This window comes from Diadema setosum, chromosome 9 (assembly GCF_964275005.1).
Source record: "Diadema setosum chromosome 9, eeDiaSeto1, whole genome shotgun sequence".
NCBI classification, from domain to species: Eukaryota; Metazoa; Echinodermata; class Echinoidea; order Diadematoida; family Diadematidae; genus Diadema; species Diadema setosum.
Window position 1 is genome coordinate 6,610,469 of NC_092693.1, and position 20,398 is coordinate 6,630,866.

Here is a 20,398-nt window from a genome sequence, read left to right on the forward strand (position 1 = left end):
TGCCACCCTGGACGCATCCATCCGCATCGAGTAGGTGGACAGGTGTCACAAGGAGCAGGTGTAATCATTTTTCTTGTGATGAATCAGGTGCCTCCACATCCCACCCCCCCCCCCTCCTGCATGGAGTGTTGCAAAGAGTTGAAAAGGCATATTAAATAATATGCCAATATCCTTCGACAACAGTCGTCACAAATGAGACGTCATACATGTAAAATGTCAGTGGACCTTTTATTTATTATTATTATTATCATTATTTATCAGCACATGACGTGCACATTGATGTTGATCACAACTGAGTATTACGGTGAAAAACCAACATTCATCAGAGCACCTGTCACTACGGGAATGCATGAAAACCATCCATAGTGCTGAATACATACATTATGATAATCGCCTTCACACAAAATCTCCAGTCTTACTTCTGGACACAGTCTGCTTTACCTGTATCATTGCACACTACTGTTTCAGGAATAACTAGAGAAGCACTCTGAGAGTGCAGACCTCCGCCAAGCAGCTCACTCCCATCAATGATCTTGTTCTTCCATAAAGATCAGTGATTTCCACCTATACGCGTGTATGCATGCTGAAAGTTACCAAATTTCCCAATATAGAAGCCTTTTGTTACGTCATCAACTTTCAGCTGTGCGGCACGCCTCGCCTTAGCAGAAACTAGAGCACACACTTTGGTGCGCATATGAAAACCTCAAAAATGTGCAGCTTGAACTCCCAAGTTCATTGACCCTACTTGCAAAAATATCGAAAAATCCTTCATAAAATCCACAAAAATTCCCAGATCACTACCAAAACTTAATCATCTGTTACTTGTGTCATTCCCAACCTTTCCTGTAAGTTTCATCCAAATCCATTTACAACTTTTTGAGTTATTTTGCACACAGACAAACCAACAAGTAAACCAACCAATGCCTATGAAAACAAAACCTCCCTTGGCGGAGATGATATGAACGTCCATCAACAGCAACTATGAAAGAGGAGGGAGAAAAAAAAAACAACTTTTTTTTTTTCTAGGGAGGGTTAACTAATTTAAAAGGAAGAGAAGAATAGAGGCAGTAATTCTTTCTATTTGTTTTGTATTCTAATACATGATGGCTGCTATCGATTCCACAAGGAATTAAGAATTATGAAATTTCACTGTTCACTTTAGAGATTCCACAAGAATCTTCACATCTACGTATATTTTCAATTGGTCACTTTTGGGGATTTTCACCATGCATGCTGAACAAGTGAGGCTGGTGGTAGAATTAATAACTGGCAATTACTACCCAACATTTGAAATCTACGTGATCACAATAGACACAAACTCACACCCAGGCACACACTCTTTATCATGAACACATCATTACTCATTACACACACATACACTCATTCCGATCACACGCACACAATACAATATTGTACATGCACACGCACCAACCTCACTGCACTAGTGCTCAAGTTTTACACTGCACTGAGAGCATCATTATACACATACAAACTTTGAATTACACAGAATCTTAGCAAACGAGCCTTGAATCACCTAAGTGGTTGATATGTTTGATCCGTTTCCATCATCCATTTGTCTGACATCAAAAGCAGTCCATGTTACTAGCTACCACAAGTTCTCCCAGAGCACTCTGCCGGAGGAAATTTTCATATGGCACTGTCTGATCTTTCTCACCCCTGCCTTTTCAATCCCCATCGACTTAATGCATTGGACACCATCAACAGTTAAAGAGAAATGCAGGAAGTGGGGTGGAGCACAATACTACAATACACGCCCACAATGCTTCACATTCCCCCACCAGTGGGTGCACCGGCTCTTAGTGTAATTGGGGTCGGTGGGGAGAACTCCACTTCAATCACCCTTGCCAATTCCAAGCATCTACAAGATTACCTCTCTGTCATTAACACTTTTGCTATATCTGAGGGGTCAATGCAAAATTGATAAATAATTCAGTGACGATAACGACAAAAAACAGACTCCTGAGCCAGAGCGCGAGGTAGATGGAGAATTCCTTACGGACTCTGACCTCTCGCAAGTCTCTTTGTGTGCCACTAGCAAGGGCATGTGACCCAAAGCTATGAGGTACAGTGCCAACAACATGACCTTTTAAAGTGGTCACACATAAAAGAGATGAGATGCTCCAAAAAAGTTAATGTCAATAGCAGGGAATACATGCTTTGAAGGTATCGACCAGATTGCTTCCAAGATTAGTGGTGACATAACAGTGAATCAAGCAGTCAACAAATATTCAGTGCCCTTGCCAACTTCACATGTGTAGTTTGAGCGGCCCCGCCTCCTCCATCAATACGTCTATCTCTCGGTAAGCTTGAAGAGCGATGGACTGACAGTATCAGGGTTAATAGGCACTGTGAGTATTTAACTTTCAACAGACATGCCTGAACTGTCTGGTACATTTACAATATACTTCATGCCAACGCCTTCACATCCAATCAACACACATAATCTTCCATGAAGGACAGTCTGGCTCCCATGGCGTGCACCACGTGTGGAACATCATCCACATCAACTCGTCGAGCTCCAAATCACTTCCCTTTCCTCCGCCATCAGAGCTCAATGGTTGGCCTCGCCTTGAACTTCTTGGCCGAACGCATGCTGCTGCGGAGGCAGAAATGCTGGCCATAGATGGTGATGGCAAACTGGTCCACAGCGAACATGAACCAGCATTGACTTTTGGGTATCACTGTTTGGGGGAAGACAGAAAGGAAAAAAAAAAACCCATTAGTTTAATGCACTGGAAACTCCCTACACAATACCATTCATCCCACTAATGAGAAGCTCATGAATGAAAGGCAGTAAAAATAGTGCCACCATCACGAAGTCATGACTACCCAATCTGCCTCATCCCACCCCCTTTGCCACACAACACACATTGTAAGGAGTAAACGAGTATCCAACTTGGTCTTCACCCTCATCCTGATTCTAACCACAACTTTGTTGCTTTTATTCCATATTATGTGTTTTTAAATATTTTGGGGAGAGCGCTCCCTAGTTATCTTTAATCTACCACAATTCCTTTTTATTTCTCATTTCGCCACTGTGTCTTTCAATTGTGCATTCAACCACTCTCTACTATCGTAAAATCATCTTACAAGTCCCAATTTAGTCTCAGTGTAGGGCAATTTGTTAATCAGGTGCAATACGCAGGTAACAACAACTCGACGTTGTACTGCTTTCACAGGTAGCAGTCCTCATCTTTCAAACAGTGTAGAGGGTCTTGAGCAGAAATCAAATAGTTGCAGTTTGAAAGCTGGCTTTCATGAAGTTGACTACATCAAAGCATTCCATCCATGATCACGATATCCCATCACAATGCAAAAATTGTGTAATTCTGCATTTTGATGGTTTGGGTTTTTTTCATTTAAACTCCGCTACAAGTATAAATGATACCCGAGGAGGATAAAGCCTGCAGTAACAGAAAATTACATGACCAATTCAATTTCTCACTCATCACAAGTTTGTGTCAAAGCATGAGGCATGCAGATTTGATATCATCCCCACTGCCTATGAAAGCTTGGATGAAATTTGATGCTTTTTGAGAAGGCTTGCCAAGAAGGACGACCATTACTCCCTGCAATGCGGAAAGAATACACTTCAAATTTCAAGGGTAATGGCATCTACATATCGTCGCTGGGGTGACAAGACCTTGTATCTGCAATTTTGGTGAAAATGACTTTTTTGGATTAATGATCAGTTAATCAGTTAAGTGATGTCCTGTCCAAATCCTAGATGTCTTACCCCAAAAATGAAGCCACCACAGCATGTGAAAGGAATGTCTATCCCATTGGATACAGTGCTTTCGCTGCCATGTTTTTTTTTTGCTCTCCTGAACATTTGACATTTTGTAGATATGAGGTCTTGTCGCCCCAGCGACAATATGTAAAATTGAACTTCATTCTTGATTCTTTCTCTCGGTGTAGATGGAAGAATGAAACCTACCCTTGAGCTTGTCATCTTTGGTGATGATCTTGAACACATTTTTGGTTTCCTGAAGCAGGATACCAGATGTACCAACGTATGAGGGGCACTTGGAACGAGTGACTGCATTGGAAAAAAGTGCACAAGACAAAACTGACTTCAGTATACATGTAGTAATAGTAGAAGAAGTGGCAGTACAAGAAATGGTGGTTGTGATAGTAGTAGTGGTAGATGTATATGATACTGATGATACTGACAATGATAAAGAATAATAGTAAAATGATAATCATTACCATTGTGCTACATTTCATTTACTACTACATGTATGCTTTCTCTTTTAAGCATCATCATCATTATCAATATGATAAATTATTACTTCTCCTGTACCTAGCACTTCATTGTTACTTCTGTGCATATTCTAGAATGCTTCACTCACCATCCTACCTAATTTGTAACATACAAAATGGCCTTCCAGTATTGTGTTTCTACACCTAGACTACTTGGACACTACATGTGCAAGATGGTGACACAACATTTGTTCCGGTGACAATTGCTCTGGTCTTATTTTCTCCAAGGACTTAGGGTTAGGGTAAATCACGACCCCAACCTTTAAAAGGTTGGGGTCATGATAGGGTTTAAGGTTTAATTTGATGTGAGGATTAAAATTAGGGTTGAGGTTTTATGGTTGTGGGTAGAATTTATGTTTGGCTATGAAAGCATGCAGATATCTCATGGGAGCAATTGTCACAGGAGCAAATATTATGGAACCATTCAGGACACTGGTGTCACTAGGAGAGAGGTTTGAACCAACGACCTGTCAGATCACAGCTCTGCGGTCCTGTGAAACTCGTAGAAAATTCAAAAGGAGGTGCTGTATATTTTGAACTCACCTGTCAGAACGCAGCCATGAAGATCACATTTGAGCAGCCTCGACTGAAGCTGCGGCATGCTCCTGTACTCCAAACCAACAAAACAGACAAGAATTCAAGTTTAGAATTAAGCACCGACTTTTACATGCACACAATAAAACAAAAATTCACAAACTGAATTCACAAAGATAGTTTTAATCATAGTCCATGCACTACAGCACATGCAAATAGGCATACCTTTGTATATATGCATGCTGTATAAGCTGTTATTTTGCACGAGGGTTTAATCTTTGCAAATTTTGCAAGTCACAGGTGCATTGTGAATTTACCAACATGTAAAAGTGTCGCCATGCGCTAGGGTAATACAGTAGTGCATTAACAATACCATCTGCAAAAATAACATCTTGCAAAATGTCTGTGACCTCTGCATTAATTGTGAAAATATCTGTATGAAGTTTGTGTCAGTGTGTTCGTTATTTGCCAACTGTTGGTGTATGAGATGTGTAAGGAGCATTTACATGATCAAAATTTTCATAATCCACAGACTAGATTTTTAACTACCATACATGCTTCACCCCATCTACTCCACACCACAAAAGGGGACATTTTTGCAGTGTGGAAATTTTCGCTCATTTCGCACAACCAGAAGCTGTCGCAAAAAGAAAAGCATGCTAATATTACTGTATGTCATATGTTGCAGTACTCCATGTAGTGATTCCACAGAATTAAAAACACGCAAAATTCATCTTGCCCAGCTGAGCATGTAAAATTACTCCCATGAAAATATCCACTTGAACAGTATTCTACTCCCCTCATTTCAAGCAGTTATTTGTTTTTGTTTAATGTTTCTCACTCTCATAAAACTCTGCCTTCTACATTTTAATTGACTTCTGTTTATGAAAGCCCATCGTCTGATCATGTTGACAGTGCAAATCTTATGCAGACCAGAATTTTTTGGCATGTGTTCAAGGTACAACGGAATGTAGATGAATGACAATCAATTTCCACACATTAATAACCACCTATCAACATGACTGGATATTATTCAAGAGCATGAGACCTTAAATTGACCTTCTATGGGGTAATAATTCTATGACACGTTACTAAGGTCTTTTACATGTCATTGTCCTGCCATTTCATATCAAGGTGTTCATTCATATCCTCACAAAAGAGAATACACTTTCAAAACAACAGAATAAGCCATTTCATAGTTCCACCAGGGAGGTGTTACAGAGATGGAGTGGCAACTCTTCGTAATTCATGCAAACACATGTTTGGGTTCAAGGCGTTACAATGGGATGTCTAGCATTCCATTACGCTTTGAAGTCATGCTCGGCACCGCTCTAGTTGCAAGACGAAGTTCGGAGACGAAGAACGCATTTCACCTTTCGTTGAATTACAAGCTTTATTTCACCGCAAAATTTTAAATGAAATACTCGAATTGATTTAGAATAGTTTAGGAAAGAATTCAATATTATTAACATGTATTTCTGGTTTCTTCGTAATTCGCAAATCGAAAGGAAATGAAAATTAGGCCCTCTTAAAAACCTAATTTTTTCTATAATGCGCACATTTCCGCATGTTAATTTTCTATCTGTTAATAAGGGGATATTTTGATCTTTCAAATAAAGTACTCCGTTAAAGCGTGTTCCAGCGTGTTTTTGAACTATCTGCTGTTAAAATTGTGAGTTTTACACTGCATTTTGATTCGCTGCTCCAATTCAAGGTACAAAAATTCATTGTTGCCATCACATTGAAAGAGAGAGCGAATTGGAGTAGGAGCAAATATTTCAAGATGTGACAGCGCTTAGTCCCGATTATTGTGCTCTCTTTTGTCAAAACACATGGGTAACACCTGCAGTTGAACGCATAACTTCTCGGCGGTGCCGCGCATGACTTCAAAGGAGAGCTTTAGTTGCCTCTCCTTCTCTAGCACCTCCCTGGTTCCACTAATGTGCATGATCAAGAAAAGATCATTTAAGATAACAGGCATATTGGATTTTACATTCACTGGTATAAGCATCTGGATAGAATGATTATTCATGTAATCTGTATGGTGCTAGCCAGCACATCTGTCTTTAATACAGCAAGTTTGGAATTTAGCAATAATGAGTAACAGAAAAATGCATTCAATGCATGAGAATGAAATGGATGCTTCCCCAAGAATAAACTGATGAACCACTCCAGTCACCCGATTAAACTCAGGTTCATTCTTTGTATATGAATATGAGTTCACTAAATTGTTACGTCAGGTGAGGTCATGTATTATCGCTTTGACAATGAGAAAGTGCAAACACCAACTGAGAAAAAAGGAATTGTCACCTGTCTAAGTGTGCACATGAGTGAATTACAAACTGGCTTTCTGAAAAAATGTGCATCAACATGTATCCATGTCCCACACTAAGGGAAGTGTTATTCAGTTAATGAATTACAGCGATTTGCAGGTGATGTATTGGTAATTTAGGGATGTCTATTAAAACAAAAGCCCTTCTGTGCACAGCGTTTTCCAGTCTGACTTCGCCGCACTGGATTGCACAATCAGCATCCAGCCCGCACAAATTCAAGAGCTGTAGCAGATTCTATTCAACCTTGTGACAAGAACAAAAAAACAAAATAAAAACAAAACAAAAACAAAATAAACAGGTTTTAAGTATTCATCTACTTGACTACAGTATTGTGGAGTCTGGCTAATTCCCGAACACCCCCAGGGGATTATCAGTCTGACAAAAGTCTGTGTTTTGAATCTTGTTGCTAGGCAACGGTTTCAAGGCTACTCACGGGTTTTGTGTCATCAGCGTCTCTCTCATGTAATCCAACCAGAGCTGGTGCAGAGGCGTGTACAGCTCATACCTGGGGGTCACAAGCGTGCATTTGTCAATTATTGGATAAAACGAAATCCAAACGCCTTGTGATATGACACCTATGCGAGATAATGCATACTGTGCATTAAGCCATAAATTGGTACAGAGTATCCTGTCTGCATATATTTATAGGTATTTATAACATGATTCAGGTAAGATACTTATGAAGGCTTTATGCATTTCAAAGATTAAAGACTGCAAACATTACAGATGGGATTTACAAGGGTTAGATTTTATGGTAAAGGCCAAATTCCAAATGGGGAGATTCTCGGCCTAAAAATTATATGCTACTCATCAAAACTGGATGTTCCAAACCAATCAAAGTAGAAATTGAAAATCACTTTATCATCATTATAGGAGTTCTTCTTTTGCGAAATAGGGATTTTTAAGTTTAGGGTCTTTTCAAGTGCACTGAATCACACTTTAGTGTGTGTTTGTGTGTGTGTGTGTGTGTGTAAAACAAAAACATAGAAATCAAAACTTCACAGCAATCTCTGAAAGGGAGCATCTGATTGATTTTAAACTTTATATACTCATTAATATTGGTGACATTTCAAACAACAGTAGCAATGCCACTGCTGGCTGCTTGTAAAGTTTCTGTGCGGTTTGAATACACATCATCACATACATCTACTGAGTTCAAAATTGAGGAAAACAACTTATGAGAGAAGTGTTTATCTACAAAGCTGTAATGTGTATGGTACTTTATTTTAGGTTTCTAAACCTCAAATCTAGCTACAAAAGGGGCAACTGTTAGGAAACAACACAATCTACTAAGTCAAGTTGACCCACACACTGGATATTATTACTACTGGAAAATCAAGTCTAATAACTCCTTGTGGGTTTTGTGATGCTCTTCAAAACAATTAGAAAGCTTGATGGAGAATGGAACAAAATACATTTAGCTGCAAAAAAAAATAAATACATAAATAGATAAATAAGAATGGTACAGTATATCTCAGACAGCACTGCATGAGGTTATGGAATCCAGGAAAGAACATTTCAGCATGCACCTGAACATGCATGCAGTTCCCAAATGATGAGGCCTACATTGACACAATACCAGTACCACCACTTTGTACAAGTGCAACAAACCAGCCATTCACCAGGTAAAGGCAAATGACGTGGCTATGAGACAGATGCTGCTCATGATAAAAGATATCCAATGGTCATTAAGGAATACCCCAGAAGAAGAAAAAAAAATATGACTTCACAACATGGTCAGCCCCCCTCCCCCAGATGGAAAGATCAGACCAGGAACATCTTGGAACCAACCCTTGAAGAGGCAGAATATACTCAAGCCCAGAATGGGACTGAATGGAGAAGGATTTGCCACAGGAAAGCACGGGAACACTCAGTCCTGAGCAAGTAAGTCAAGTCAAGAGGGAATCACATGATCTCAGAAGCACTTCATTATATAAAAAAAAAAACAGAAAACAGGGATAATGCCCAGCATGGGCAGCCTCCTTTGATTTTTCAGCACTTGAGATATTTTTCTTTTCACCCTCTATGGGTGCGTTCGAGCGCTCTACTAAAGCGAATTGTACTGTACCGTGCCCGCACCAGAGGAGCGCTCGAACGCTCCTAAAGTGTACCGTACCGTACTGTACCAAGCCAAACGTGGATCACTTCCCGATGTGCTCCAAGAGCGTACCAAAAGCGTACCAAAAGTTCGCTGTAAAGCATGCGCGTATCATGCACATACATCACAATGCAAAGACATCATTCTCTTTGTTCGGGACAGCTGTAAGTAGTTCAAGCGCCAGGTGGATGACATTCTTGCTAAAAAAATGTGTGACCTTTTCTAAAAATAACTTGTGAGGTACGCTATCTCAATAGAGCGCTCGAAGACTTCAAATCTGGCACAGTTTGATACGGTATGCTTTGGTTCAGTTCGCTTTGGTTCACTTTAGAGCGCTCGAACGCACCCTATGTGTGTATATGTGTGTGTTTCACTCACTTCTGTTGCTCTGGAGGGATTTCAAAGAGTCTCAGTTTCTTTTTCTCCCGCGTGCTCAGCATCTTCTTCCCTCGTTTCCGGTTGCTGGACGTCTCCTTCCTCGCAGGTTTCTTCCTCCTCACCTTCCCGCCTTCACTGATGACATCTCGCCGCCTCACCAGGCTAACCTTCTCCGAGGCCCGATTATCGGGTACATGCCGCTTGATGAAGCTGGTGACAAATCGGCCAGGATCAGCAGTCGGCTGCCATCAGAATGAAACCATGGGGGGGGGGGATGTATGAAAATAAGGAAATGTGCGATATATAAGTTCTATCTATTTCATAATCAATTATCTCATTTGGGCATGGACTGGACATGTTATTTCATTCCCAAATAGTTTATGAAAACAAATAAAAATATGAAGTGTGATTGTGTTGAACACTTCTTCTCAAAGTTGTATTCAAGATTGACATTTTTCCTGGACAGCATATGTCCAAATCAAGATTTTTTTTTACAAGAAAAAAAAAAATCCCTATTCAAAATATATCATCAAAAGAATGAGATCTACAGATTTACACTGAATCTGCAATCAAAGAGTCACACAAATAATCCCTTGATGCTCTCAGATGTTACTGAACAATTCTTTCAAGTTGTCATCTTTGTCCAAACACATGGACTCGACCAAGATGCACTCGTAATATGGAAACTTTTGTGTTATTATATCAAATAAGAATGCCATGACGATGTCATCACTGGTGTTATTATTATCATTATCTTTCTTTCTTTTTTGGGGGTTTGTTGCGAGTGATGAATCATAGACAGATATCCATATGCTTTCCTCAATCTTTGTGAATGGTTTGATTTTGAATGAGTAGTGAAACATGGTTGAACAGGCGCTCAACACCTAAGTATTACTTGAATGTCTGGGGGTCACAGCACACTCTAAAAACATGCTGAAGTATTGCCTACTTGTACCTTAACCAAGGAGTCATCATCTGTAATGTCCTGTGGGAGATTTCTGTAGAGCCACATACATGTGCCTTCCTCTGTCTCCATTGAAGACATGCTGGAATGTGGTTCCTTGTGTTCTGTACATTAAATCAAAATGGCAATCAAAAGGTACAGCATGGAATCCCTTAAACTTCAGACAACTCATGTTTCATATTGTTCATCCTACTCCTATAGTATTAATTACCAGATATGTAAAATCCTATTTTGCACTGCACATGCATATCCTGAAATCCATAACATGTACCTGTACACATATTGACAGCACTCTTATAAGAACAAGGAAACACACGCATGCACACACACACACACACACACACACAAAAGTTGTAAAATTTACAATGAATAGCTGTACTAGCTGCACATGCACATGGTAAATATGGTATTTGGTAGGTTTCATTTTGCTGTAGGATAATAATAAAGTTCTTAACTTGGACCTGTTGAGGACGAGCCTCAAGTACATGTATACTCGAGCAGGTCTCTATGGGAAATGTGTGTTCAAGTAGCAAAATCAGTACATCTTCAATGGTTTAAAAAGTTACTTTGTTCTGAGAAGAAAATACACTAAAATACGACAACATTAACAACAACAATAACAAGAGTTTAAGAGTGATAGTCTGGAGTTTGGACAGTTGCTAATGTGTGAACACCAGCAACATGCATTTTCTGCCTGATTTTGCAAGAACTAGATCTAGTAGGTTTACTAGGCCCAATAGGATCTAGTATTTAAAAGTAGATTTATAATCTAAAATTAAGTTTTGTCTTTCGTTCGTCCAGGGCCAGCTGCCAGAGTCCAGTCCTGCACTGCACTGCAGCCTGCATATTCTGTAATAGGGGACATTACATTTGCTGACAGCCCGACACTTACGCTATCTATGACTGACTGCCGGTAAACTACGTAATTTACTCCGCCTTACCTTTGAAATCTAATGAAAACTATTTTTCTTAAACTTATATAGTTATAACACGATTAAAAGGCAGTGGGACTACAGTTGATGAGCTTGATGGGCACGAGTTCTCATTCCAGTTCCCTTCGACGCTGTTTTCTTACAAGTTAAGAATAGGTTTCCTCCCAAAATATCGAATTCACGTAAGGGAAACTAGGTACAATACTATACAATGAATACTTAATCTCACATCTATTACATATGACAATTTAATCACCCCTGTCGCTGCTGCTGACGGTTCTCTCTGTTCTCTCTCTCGACTAGGACTCGACAAACGCTGAAGGTACAGTGTACACGATTACAGCTAGCTAGCGGAACGTGAAATAAGCGATTGCGCAAGAAAGATGGCGGCGTTGTTTATGAAACTGGGCAGCACATGGACCGGCGTATTTTCGCGTCGAGTAGGGAGCAAATTCAAAGGACAATTGCTTCTACGGACTGTCACTAAAAGTGCGAGATGTCAATTAGGAGAGAGGACAGATTCACTTGATACAGACTTGCTGAAGATCTTGGTGTGCCCGATTTCAAAGCAGGCCCTCAGGTAAGCTACCTATTAGTAACACAACTTCAACAGTTTGCTAGAAAAAGAACGCCGCTGCATGACCATGCAGCTCCTGCCGTTGGCCGCCCGCCCTGGGCCGGCGAGCTGCGCGGCCGACTGCCGCACATTGCTACGCCTTAATTACTGTATTATCTCATCATTGAGAAAGAGTTTACCTATTATTGATACTGAACGCAGACTTCAATTTAAAGCTTAAAGCCTCTCTATTCAGGTCCATTTGTTGTTGTTGTTGTTGTTATTGTTGTTGTTGTTGTTGATGATGATGCTGTTATTGCTGCTGCTGCTGTTGTTGGGTTTTTGGCGCTTAGTCAAACATGGCTATTTAATGCCAGATTTTGTGATGTTTAAGTTGGCTGGGTCATGGCCAGGTGGGATGGCGTCAAACTTGAACTTGATGGGTTTTTCCAAAGCTTGTCCAGACCGATTTCAAATTTCTAGACACTGGATGCCATGTCATCTAAATTACTCAGGTTTTCTCATATAAATAGAGTTTAGTATGAGAAAATTTAATTCACTTCTATCCTACGTACTGGGTTTGACGTCTATACTGTTTTACAGATGTAGAGTCTTCAATATTACTTGTGCTAAAATAAAACCTCTCTTTCCATCAAACACAGTAATTTTTCTTCATTTGTATTTTCATTGATTTGAATATACCAGACTTTGAGTGCCAGTTAGCAGCAAAATTCAATGAGCTTTAAAGGGACTGTACAGTACTGGTTGAGGTGGGGATTCATGTTTTGAACATTCCTAAGTGAGATAATAGAAATCTCTTATGAAATATGAAAAGCATGTAATTTTAAGAGGGATTCAACATTTATTTGATGAAAATTGGTTTTCAAATGGCTGAAATATCCAAAAAAGTGATAATAAAAAAAGGCGACAGGCCATGCCTTTTATTAGGATCTCTTTATTTCACCTTGTTTTTGGATATCTCAGCCATGAATATTCCAAAACCGATTTTCATCAAATAAACTTTTGATACCCCTTACCTTAACGAGCCTCTAGGTATAGGGAATTTGCGTGTTTCGGATTAACGAACCTTCGGAACAGCGAACCTTCGGAATAACGAACAGCACCCCATAATAAAGTGAAGAAATGTCATTACATACACAGTTTATCAACTCTGAAGACAGTGACACGTCAGCCTCTATCTCATGGTTACTTGCTTACAAAATCATCGCCAATTCTTTTATAGATTTCCATGCATATGCAAAAACAGTCTTGGTCTGGTTTTTTTTTTTTTTTAAACAGTGTAGTTCTTTTTCTTGTTCTTATTATTATTTTTTTTTTGTTCCTCTGACTGCTTTTCATTGTAGCTATGACTCTGACACCAACGAACTCATCTGCCATGCTATCAATGTTGCATATCCGGTCAAGAATGGAATCCCAAATTTGATACCAACAGATGGACGCATACTCACAGACAACAACAAGAAAGGAACACAGTCTAAAGAAGGGACTGAGGTCTGAAAAAAAGAAAAGAATGGGTACATGTACTACAAGAATGTATGTAACAACTTGGAATTGGACTTTTATGTGAAGGTCAGAGGGGGGTGCCATGTTGTCTGAAAGTTGCCCAAACCTCACCAAGCTTTAAAATGCATGTGTTGGTCCATTATAACCGATATGACGGCTGTAGGTCCCATTTTGTATTGTTTTGTTTTGCTTTTTGGCTTGACTAATTCCATGCCCATTATGTGCTTGTGAAAAAGTGTTTTGGAATGAAAACCGAACGTGCCGACTAGAAGCACAGATCTAGAGCTGAGTGCATGTAGTGGATGTAATATCTTGCCCGAGTGTGAGTGTGTAATGTGACAGCCAAACTAGACCTGGCAATGGATTTGCTAATCATTAAGCGCCCTAAAATGACAGACAGTCAAAACATTAAGTCAAAATTAAGTTACAGCTGTACGTAAGAAGTGAGAGATGTATTTCAACATGTATACAGTGTCACAGGTATCAGGTAGAGCAATCATATTCATATCCGGATGATATTACATGGTACGGTACTGTATTATGTGTTTTTTGTTTACATGTTGAATTTAGTTACAAAGTTTAAACAGAGAAATCAGCTAAAGATCCCAGCAGTTTTTGAAATGTACATGTGTAATATTTGTACCGTACAATGGCAGCAGTAATACAAGCGTTATCAAAGTGTAACTCTCATTTAGGTGTCCAAAGTCATCAAACTAGGCACAAGGAAGGGAAAAGGAATTGGGATGTATGGGAGGCTAAGTGTGAGAAGAAATTGTAAGGGGCATGTATGGAAAATAAACTCTATGGAAAGCTGAAAGGGAAAATGAATTTATACAAATACATTTTTGTGGATAAATTTAACACTCTTACATACAATACACAGTCAGCCAGTTTTCAAAGAAAGTTGAAACACTGCATGTCATGTGAGGTTTGCAGATCTGAGAACATAAAGGGGACACGTGGAGAAGTCCATGGCGGGATGCGGAGCAGGACTCGTGACAGTTCTACACAGAGACTCAGAGAGCGAACTAGTGTACACCAGGACATAGCATCGGGAGGCAAGCTACAGGTCAACTGAGAGTCTCTGGGAGCAATGCTCGTATAATGTGCCAGACCATGATATAATATGTGGAGATGGCTCATCAGCTGTCAACAGTCTGTTCATGGAAGGGAATAGGAGAGGCACCGGTGTGCGAGATGTGAGAGGGACACACAATTATCGCCATTGTCGGGAGGCAGTGTTCTGTCGTCTTGTTTCCATCCCGATTTGTGGACATGGCTGATATCTGGGAGAGATGTGCCACAGCCGTTCGTGACCAAACAAGAACAACGATAGAAAAATGAAAAAAATACTACTAAAGTAAGTACAAGTACATGCACATGTACATGTATCTGGTAAACATGGCGAACATAAGGAACGACCATTCTTCCAGCGCGAAGATTCCTTTCCCTCTGTCACACTAAAGTACTTGTACGAGAATTAAATTCACAACCATTGGAGCTGTTTCTATGATTATCAAATGAATTCAATTTCTTTAAAGAGGTTTGTTCTCGATTGCAATTCGTGACATCAGTAAGCATCGTTATTGTGCTTACCATCATGTTTACCAAAAGTGATCAACATGCAATTTCATGTACATGTTTGTTTGTGATGCGGTATCATTTTTTTTTTTTTTTTTTGATTAAATGCAGCATTTCTGGCATAGAGATGCTGATTTCATATTCCACGTGGCTCAACACTTCATGCTTCTCGAATTACTGTTTTGGAAATTTGTCTTTGTGTGTTGTGTGTGTGTGTGTGTGTGTGTGTGTGTGTGTGTGCTTGCGCCGTGTTTGGATGGGCGGATGCTTGGCCGTGATTGTGCGGATGGACAACTAGGTGCTTTTTTTTTTCTGTTGATGCATGCATCTCGAGTGTGTGTATGTGTGTGTGTGTGTGTTTGTGTGTGTGTGTGTGTGTGTGTTTGTAAATCTGTATTATGTGGTTACAGTGACTGGTGGATGTGTTCTGTTCTCTTTGTGTTCTATGACTGTCCAAATTCCTTCTACGTGTACATTATATTGTACATTTACTTGTTTATAGGTTTGTAAGAGCGTATGTTAGCATTCCTCCCCATTTCCAGCATTTCCATATACAATTTGTACACGTACTTTTCGTTTATTGTACATTGCAATGTAATTTGCACATTCAACTGCTGTTAAAAAATTAATGTTTCTGGTGGAAATGAAAGAAATTAATGAATTTAAAAAAAAAATGAATAAGCATCGACATACATACACATGGTACATACCGGTCCATTCACTGATTTAAATAAGCAATATGGGTCATGTACTCCGGCACTGAACATAAGTAAATTTTCCTGATAGATGTACATAAGTATTCATTCAGAAGTTTCACATTTGTTTGTGCTATAAGCTTGGGGTCGAAAGATTCTGTTTAACACCCGTGCGTAGGGATGATGATTTTTCGTTGAAACACACACATACACACACACAAAAAAAAAAAAAAACATCTCCATTTGTGACCAAAAAAAAAAAAATTACTTTCAAGATGCCCCATGTTTCTAAACGTTGTGTATGTAACAAACGTTATTTCTATCAAATGTCTCATTCTATTAAGTATGGCATGGTTGACCCCATTGCCACAATCATGACTCTGTATTAATGTGTTTGTTTGTTTGTTTAATACATGTATGATTACATGACTGTATTTATCAGCTTTAAGCACGTGTACGTATAGCCCCAGACTTACAGCCTTTTGGACAAAAGTGTTAACCGTAAAAAAATAAAACAAAAGGTCTTCGTTTGCGGTAGATGTTTTTTTTTCCGTTTTCTGCTAAAATATACACAATTAATTTTGCAAGAAAACTACCTAGCAGTAGGAAGAAACGGGGATTGCCGTAATTGCAAAATAGTGTACGACTTCTTCCACAGGGTCGCATATTAACAATTAGAGAAAAAAAAACCGCTTTCTCACTGTTCGGCAGAAATGGCAACCAGCACGTATGCATATCAAGTGGATTCTAAATACAAATATGGCGTTTAGACAGGTGAAATAGAGTGGTGATCATATTGTTTGGCCGGCAAAAGATGTCCGATGTCGCATCGAAAGCCTCCAGCCTCCATAGCCCGGCTGTCACTCGATCACAGAGCACTGAAAATGATTTTGCCGACCAGGGGCGGATCTTGCTTTTTGCTAGGGTTGGGGAGGGGTTGACCCAATGACGATGCCAAGCATCGTCTACGAACCGCGAAACGGCAAGTGGATCGGAGATTTTGTTTCTTTGGTTGGTTTTTGCTGATATTTTGAACCCCCATAAATGATGTTTTCCCGGCATCTAACACAATGGAGACCGTATCAGAGTGCTTGGAACATTACTGTGTGGTTCTTGGCACCAGATCCGCCACTGCCGACTTCAGAAAACCATTTTCTTCTTGATGCTTGCAGCTAACTGCCCACCAGCAATTTTCATCGGCCTTCGCTTAGATGTGAACGGCCCTTAATTGAGTGAGTTCAATAGAAATATATATATATATATATATATATATATATATATGTAATAGATTTTTAAAAAATAATTTGTCAAGAGACCCACATGATCATAAAGTAAAACGATATACGGTATGAAGAACACAAAAGATAGAGCAGCAAAGCATTCAAAAAGAGATATACCTTTAATAAATTTGGTACATGCATTTTTCGCTAGTACACATAGCCAGGCGTTAATCTCGATACACTCGCGAATTACTTCGGAGGTTGTTTATGACGTTCGTATAAAGAGAATTACGTAAATCGGATACGAAGTGTATACCTGTACTTCACGCTGATCTTTAGGAATAAGACGCTGCCAGTCCCCTTGTAAACAAGTCTTAGGGTTTGTGAATAATTATGGTACGGGTAAAGCAAAGGGGAAAGCATCGAATGCGTGAGGATCTGACTTCATCCATATTTTGATTTGCGTTATTTATACAGGAATAAAGATTTCGGGGAATCACTGACGTGAGAAATGTGTATCCACGCTCACTCAATGCATTAAGCCTGACATCCTTTTGAATGTAACAGGCCGTTACCTTTTAACAAAATACAATATGACATTCGGTATAATCTTCAGCAAATACAGCAACACCCTATATTGATGTTTTCATTTCGTTTTGTTTGTTCATTCGTTTATTTATTCAGATATAATCTATTCTTAGTTTACAATGATAACGGCCATGAAGTCCACTGGAATTGATAACTGAAACAGTCGAATACTGTATTATAGTCAGCGGGAGTTGTCTGTCTACGCACAATTATGATAATGGTTGCAAGATCTTTTCTATATACAGCTAGGTAGCTTTTTCAGTGTTGCTACTGCTCTATTCGTCTAACAGACGGTTATGCATGTCCTTAATTTCATATCCTAGTTTTGCCAAGTACCCATTTTTCTTATTCATCCGGGTCGAAAGAGACATGGTGATGGATAAAAACATATTTTTCAAGGACTTGGGTACTTGACAGGAATCGAACTCGCTGAACAGTCCAATTGAAAGTCGAGAGTCTTATCCACTATATGCCGTGCCCCCATCTAAGCTAAACTGCTTGGTCCGATCAATCATTCAAACAAGATCTGAAACCAAAACGGAGATGACCTGTTGATATGATTAACATGGAACCTGTGAAATAAAAAAAAAAAGCGATTGACCCTGGAAAATTTAATCGGGACTTGGACAAACTGGAAGAAAGCTATAAGCATCGGAATGGCCTGCCGAAAGCTCAAGTAAGCCATTGCGATCATTTATCGTCTTACAAAAAAAAAAACCAACAACAACAAAAACATTATATATATATATATATATATATATATATATATATATATATATATATATATATATATATATATATATATATCACCGCCGGCGGAACGTTTTCAAAAGTGGGAGAGGGCACTTCCGGATTTCGTGAGCTAACAAGCAAAAAAAAAAACAAAAAAAAAACGGTCTTCTGCGCAAAAAAAAAAAAACCGCGCTCACACTTCAAGGTTTCTATCTATTTCTTTCAAGTGCCACTTACGCACTTCCGGGGTATAAAAAGTGGGAAGGCCCAAAGTGGTGACAACTTATGTATTCCTTTGCACCGTGCAAAAAAAAAAAAGTGGGGGCCCGAGCCCCCACCCCCGGTTCCGCCGGCCATGTATATATATATATATGTATGTATTCCTCTTTAACACCTGCAATGCTTTGTCTATGGCAGACCCAGCCCCTCCCCCGGTCTGGAACTCCACGGACGCCCCAAAGCTCCAAAATATTAGAGGATCTTTAAAAAAAAAAAATCTTCCTTTAGAAACAAGAAATGATCGAGTCAATGATATTCAGTTTACTATCAAGTTTGGTTTGGTTTGGTTTGCTTGTAAGTTGTTTGATCGTTATGGCAGATGCAGGAATGACTCACTTGCGGCCGGGACAATTCAAGTTGGGGACCAATTTTCTTCAATTTCATTTTCTTTACCAAAAATGCATTTTCAAACTGTCTACAAACTTGGATGGTGTAAATTACCGCTAGCGTGATAGAATAATAGTATACAAATATTAATGGACACCATATCCCCTGAAGACCCCCCCCCCCCCCCCCGCAGGATTGCTGTGTTCTTCTTAGGTAGGTCCCTAATACATGTGACAAAGAAAGCGTGGAAGGTGAACTTGCAAGCTTTTGCAGTTATTTCTAAAGCATTGGAATCATTGTGACATAATAATTCCACATCACTTCATGAAGTGGAGACCTGATTCAGATGAGCAAATAGTCTTCCAAGAGAAGAGCCAGCATCGACAATTTGTGTCTCCTTACCGTTTTCAAATATATTCTCTCCCATTTCTCTCTGTCTCTCTCTCTCTCTCTGTCTCTCGCTCTCTCTTTAGACATATTATAATTATATACATTGCATAATGAATCATGTATATATGAATATATATATATATATATATATATATATATATATATATATATATATATATATATATATGAATATAAAAAAGACCCAATGCTGTTAGATACAATTTTGAGAAAAAACCCCAAAACAACAACAACAAATAAGATCCTAATATCTTTAATATTGCAGTTATTGGAATATCATGCAAAGGCCCCATATTGTATGATGATAATTTAAATCAGTCGGTGAATGATTATCTACACATTGTATTTGCATTACTTTGTTAGGGGTCTCCGAAGATAATTATAGCCAAATTTCAACTTTTTCAGGTATTCATGTATGTGTGTATGCGTGTGTGTCTTGTCCTTTCTCTTCTTGTCTGTCATCCAGTATATATTGTACTATCTTGCAAACCGGAGTTATTTTTTTTCAATGCTCTGTAATTATTAGGCCCCATTATAACCTCACACAGTCATATTGTTAGCACAACGATCGAACTCTGCTAACACCTGTTGCCGTTGTGTTGTAAGGCAGTCTATGGCATACATGTAAATCGTCGATTGAATAACAGAATGCAATCTTTTCCAAACATTTTCTTTTATTTAATATGGTGTTCAAAATGTACAGTATAATAAAATTATATAAACATTGCCAAAGGCTGCAAAATGGATCCAGGATAAGTTATTTGACAAATAAGTTTTAGTTGGAACTACAGTATTCACCACATGTGAATTACTTCTCAAAGAACAAAATATTTGCACTTACGTGGCTCACACACTGCACAATAACATTTTCAAACGCATTCATTTTGAAAGAAATACAAGCTTGAGATCATCAGCAGATATTAAACTATAGACCTGATGGATAAGAAACAGAGGGAGGGCGCCCT

At 39.1% G+C, this 20,398-nt stretch overlaps 1 protein-coding gene across 1 annotated transcript; it reads right to left on the bottom strand.

The window, feature by feature from the left end:
* Positions 1 to 223: 223 nt before the first annotated feature.
* LOC140232592 (ribonuclease P protein subunit p29-like) lies at positions 224 to 11,818 on the bottom strand. The gene is made up of 7 exons (XM_072312690.1): positions 11,780 to 11,818; positions 10,583 to 10,695; positions 9,628 to 9,869; positions 7,585 to 7,656; positions 4,828 to 4,889; positions 3,959 to 4,060; positions 224 to 2,702 (listed from the first exon to the last, which is right to left on the bottom strand). Exons 2-7 carry the CDS (start codon positions 10,670 to 10,672, stop codon positions 2,566 to 2,568), a joined length of 705 nt encoding a protein of 234 aa, XP_072168791.1. The 5' UTR covers positions 10,673 to 10,695; positions 11,780 to 11,818; the 3' UTR covers positions 224 to 2,565.
* Between the last annotated feature and the right edge of the window lie 8,580 nt (positions 11,819 to 20,398).

Coding starts and splice junctions, on each gene's coding strand:
- LOC140232592 (XM_072312690.1), bottom strand. CDS start 10,672: ATGTCTTCAATGGAGACAGAGGAAGGCACATGTATGTGGCTCTACAGA. Junction 4,061..4,827: donor TCATGGCTGCGTTCTGACAG/GTGAGTTCAAAA, acceptor TTTCCAATGCAG/TCACTCGTTCCAAGTGCCCC. Junction 2,703..3,958: donor CAAAGATGACAAGCTCAAGG/GTAGGTTTCATT, acceptor TCCCCCAAACAG/TGATACCCAAAAGTCAATGC.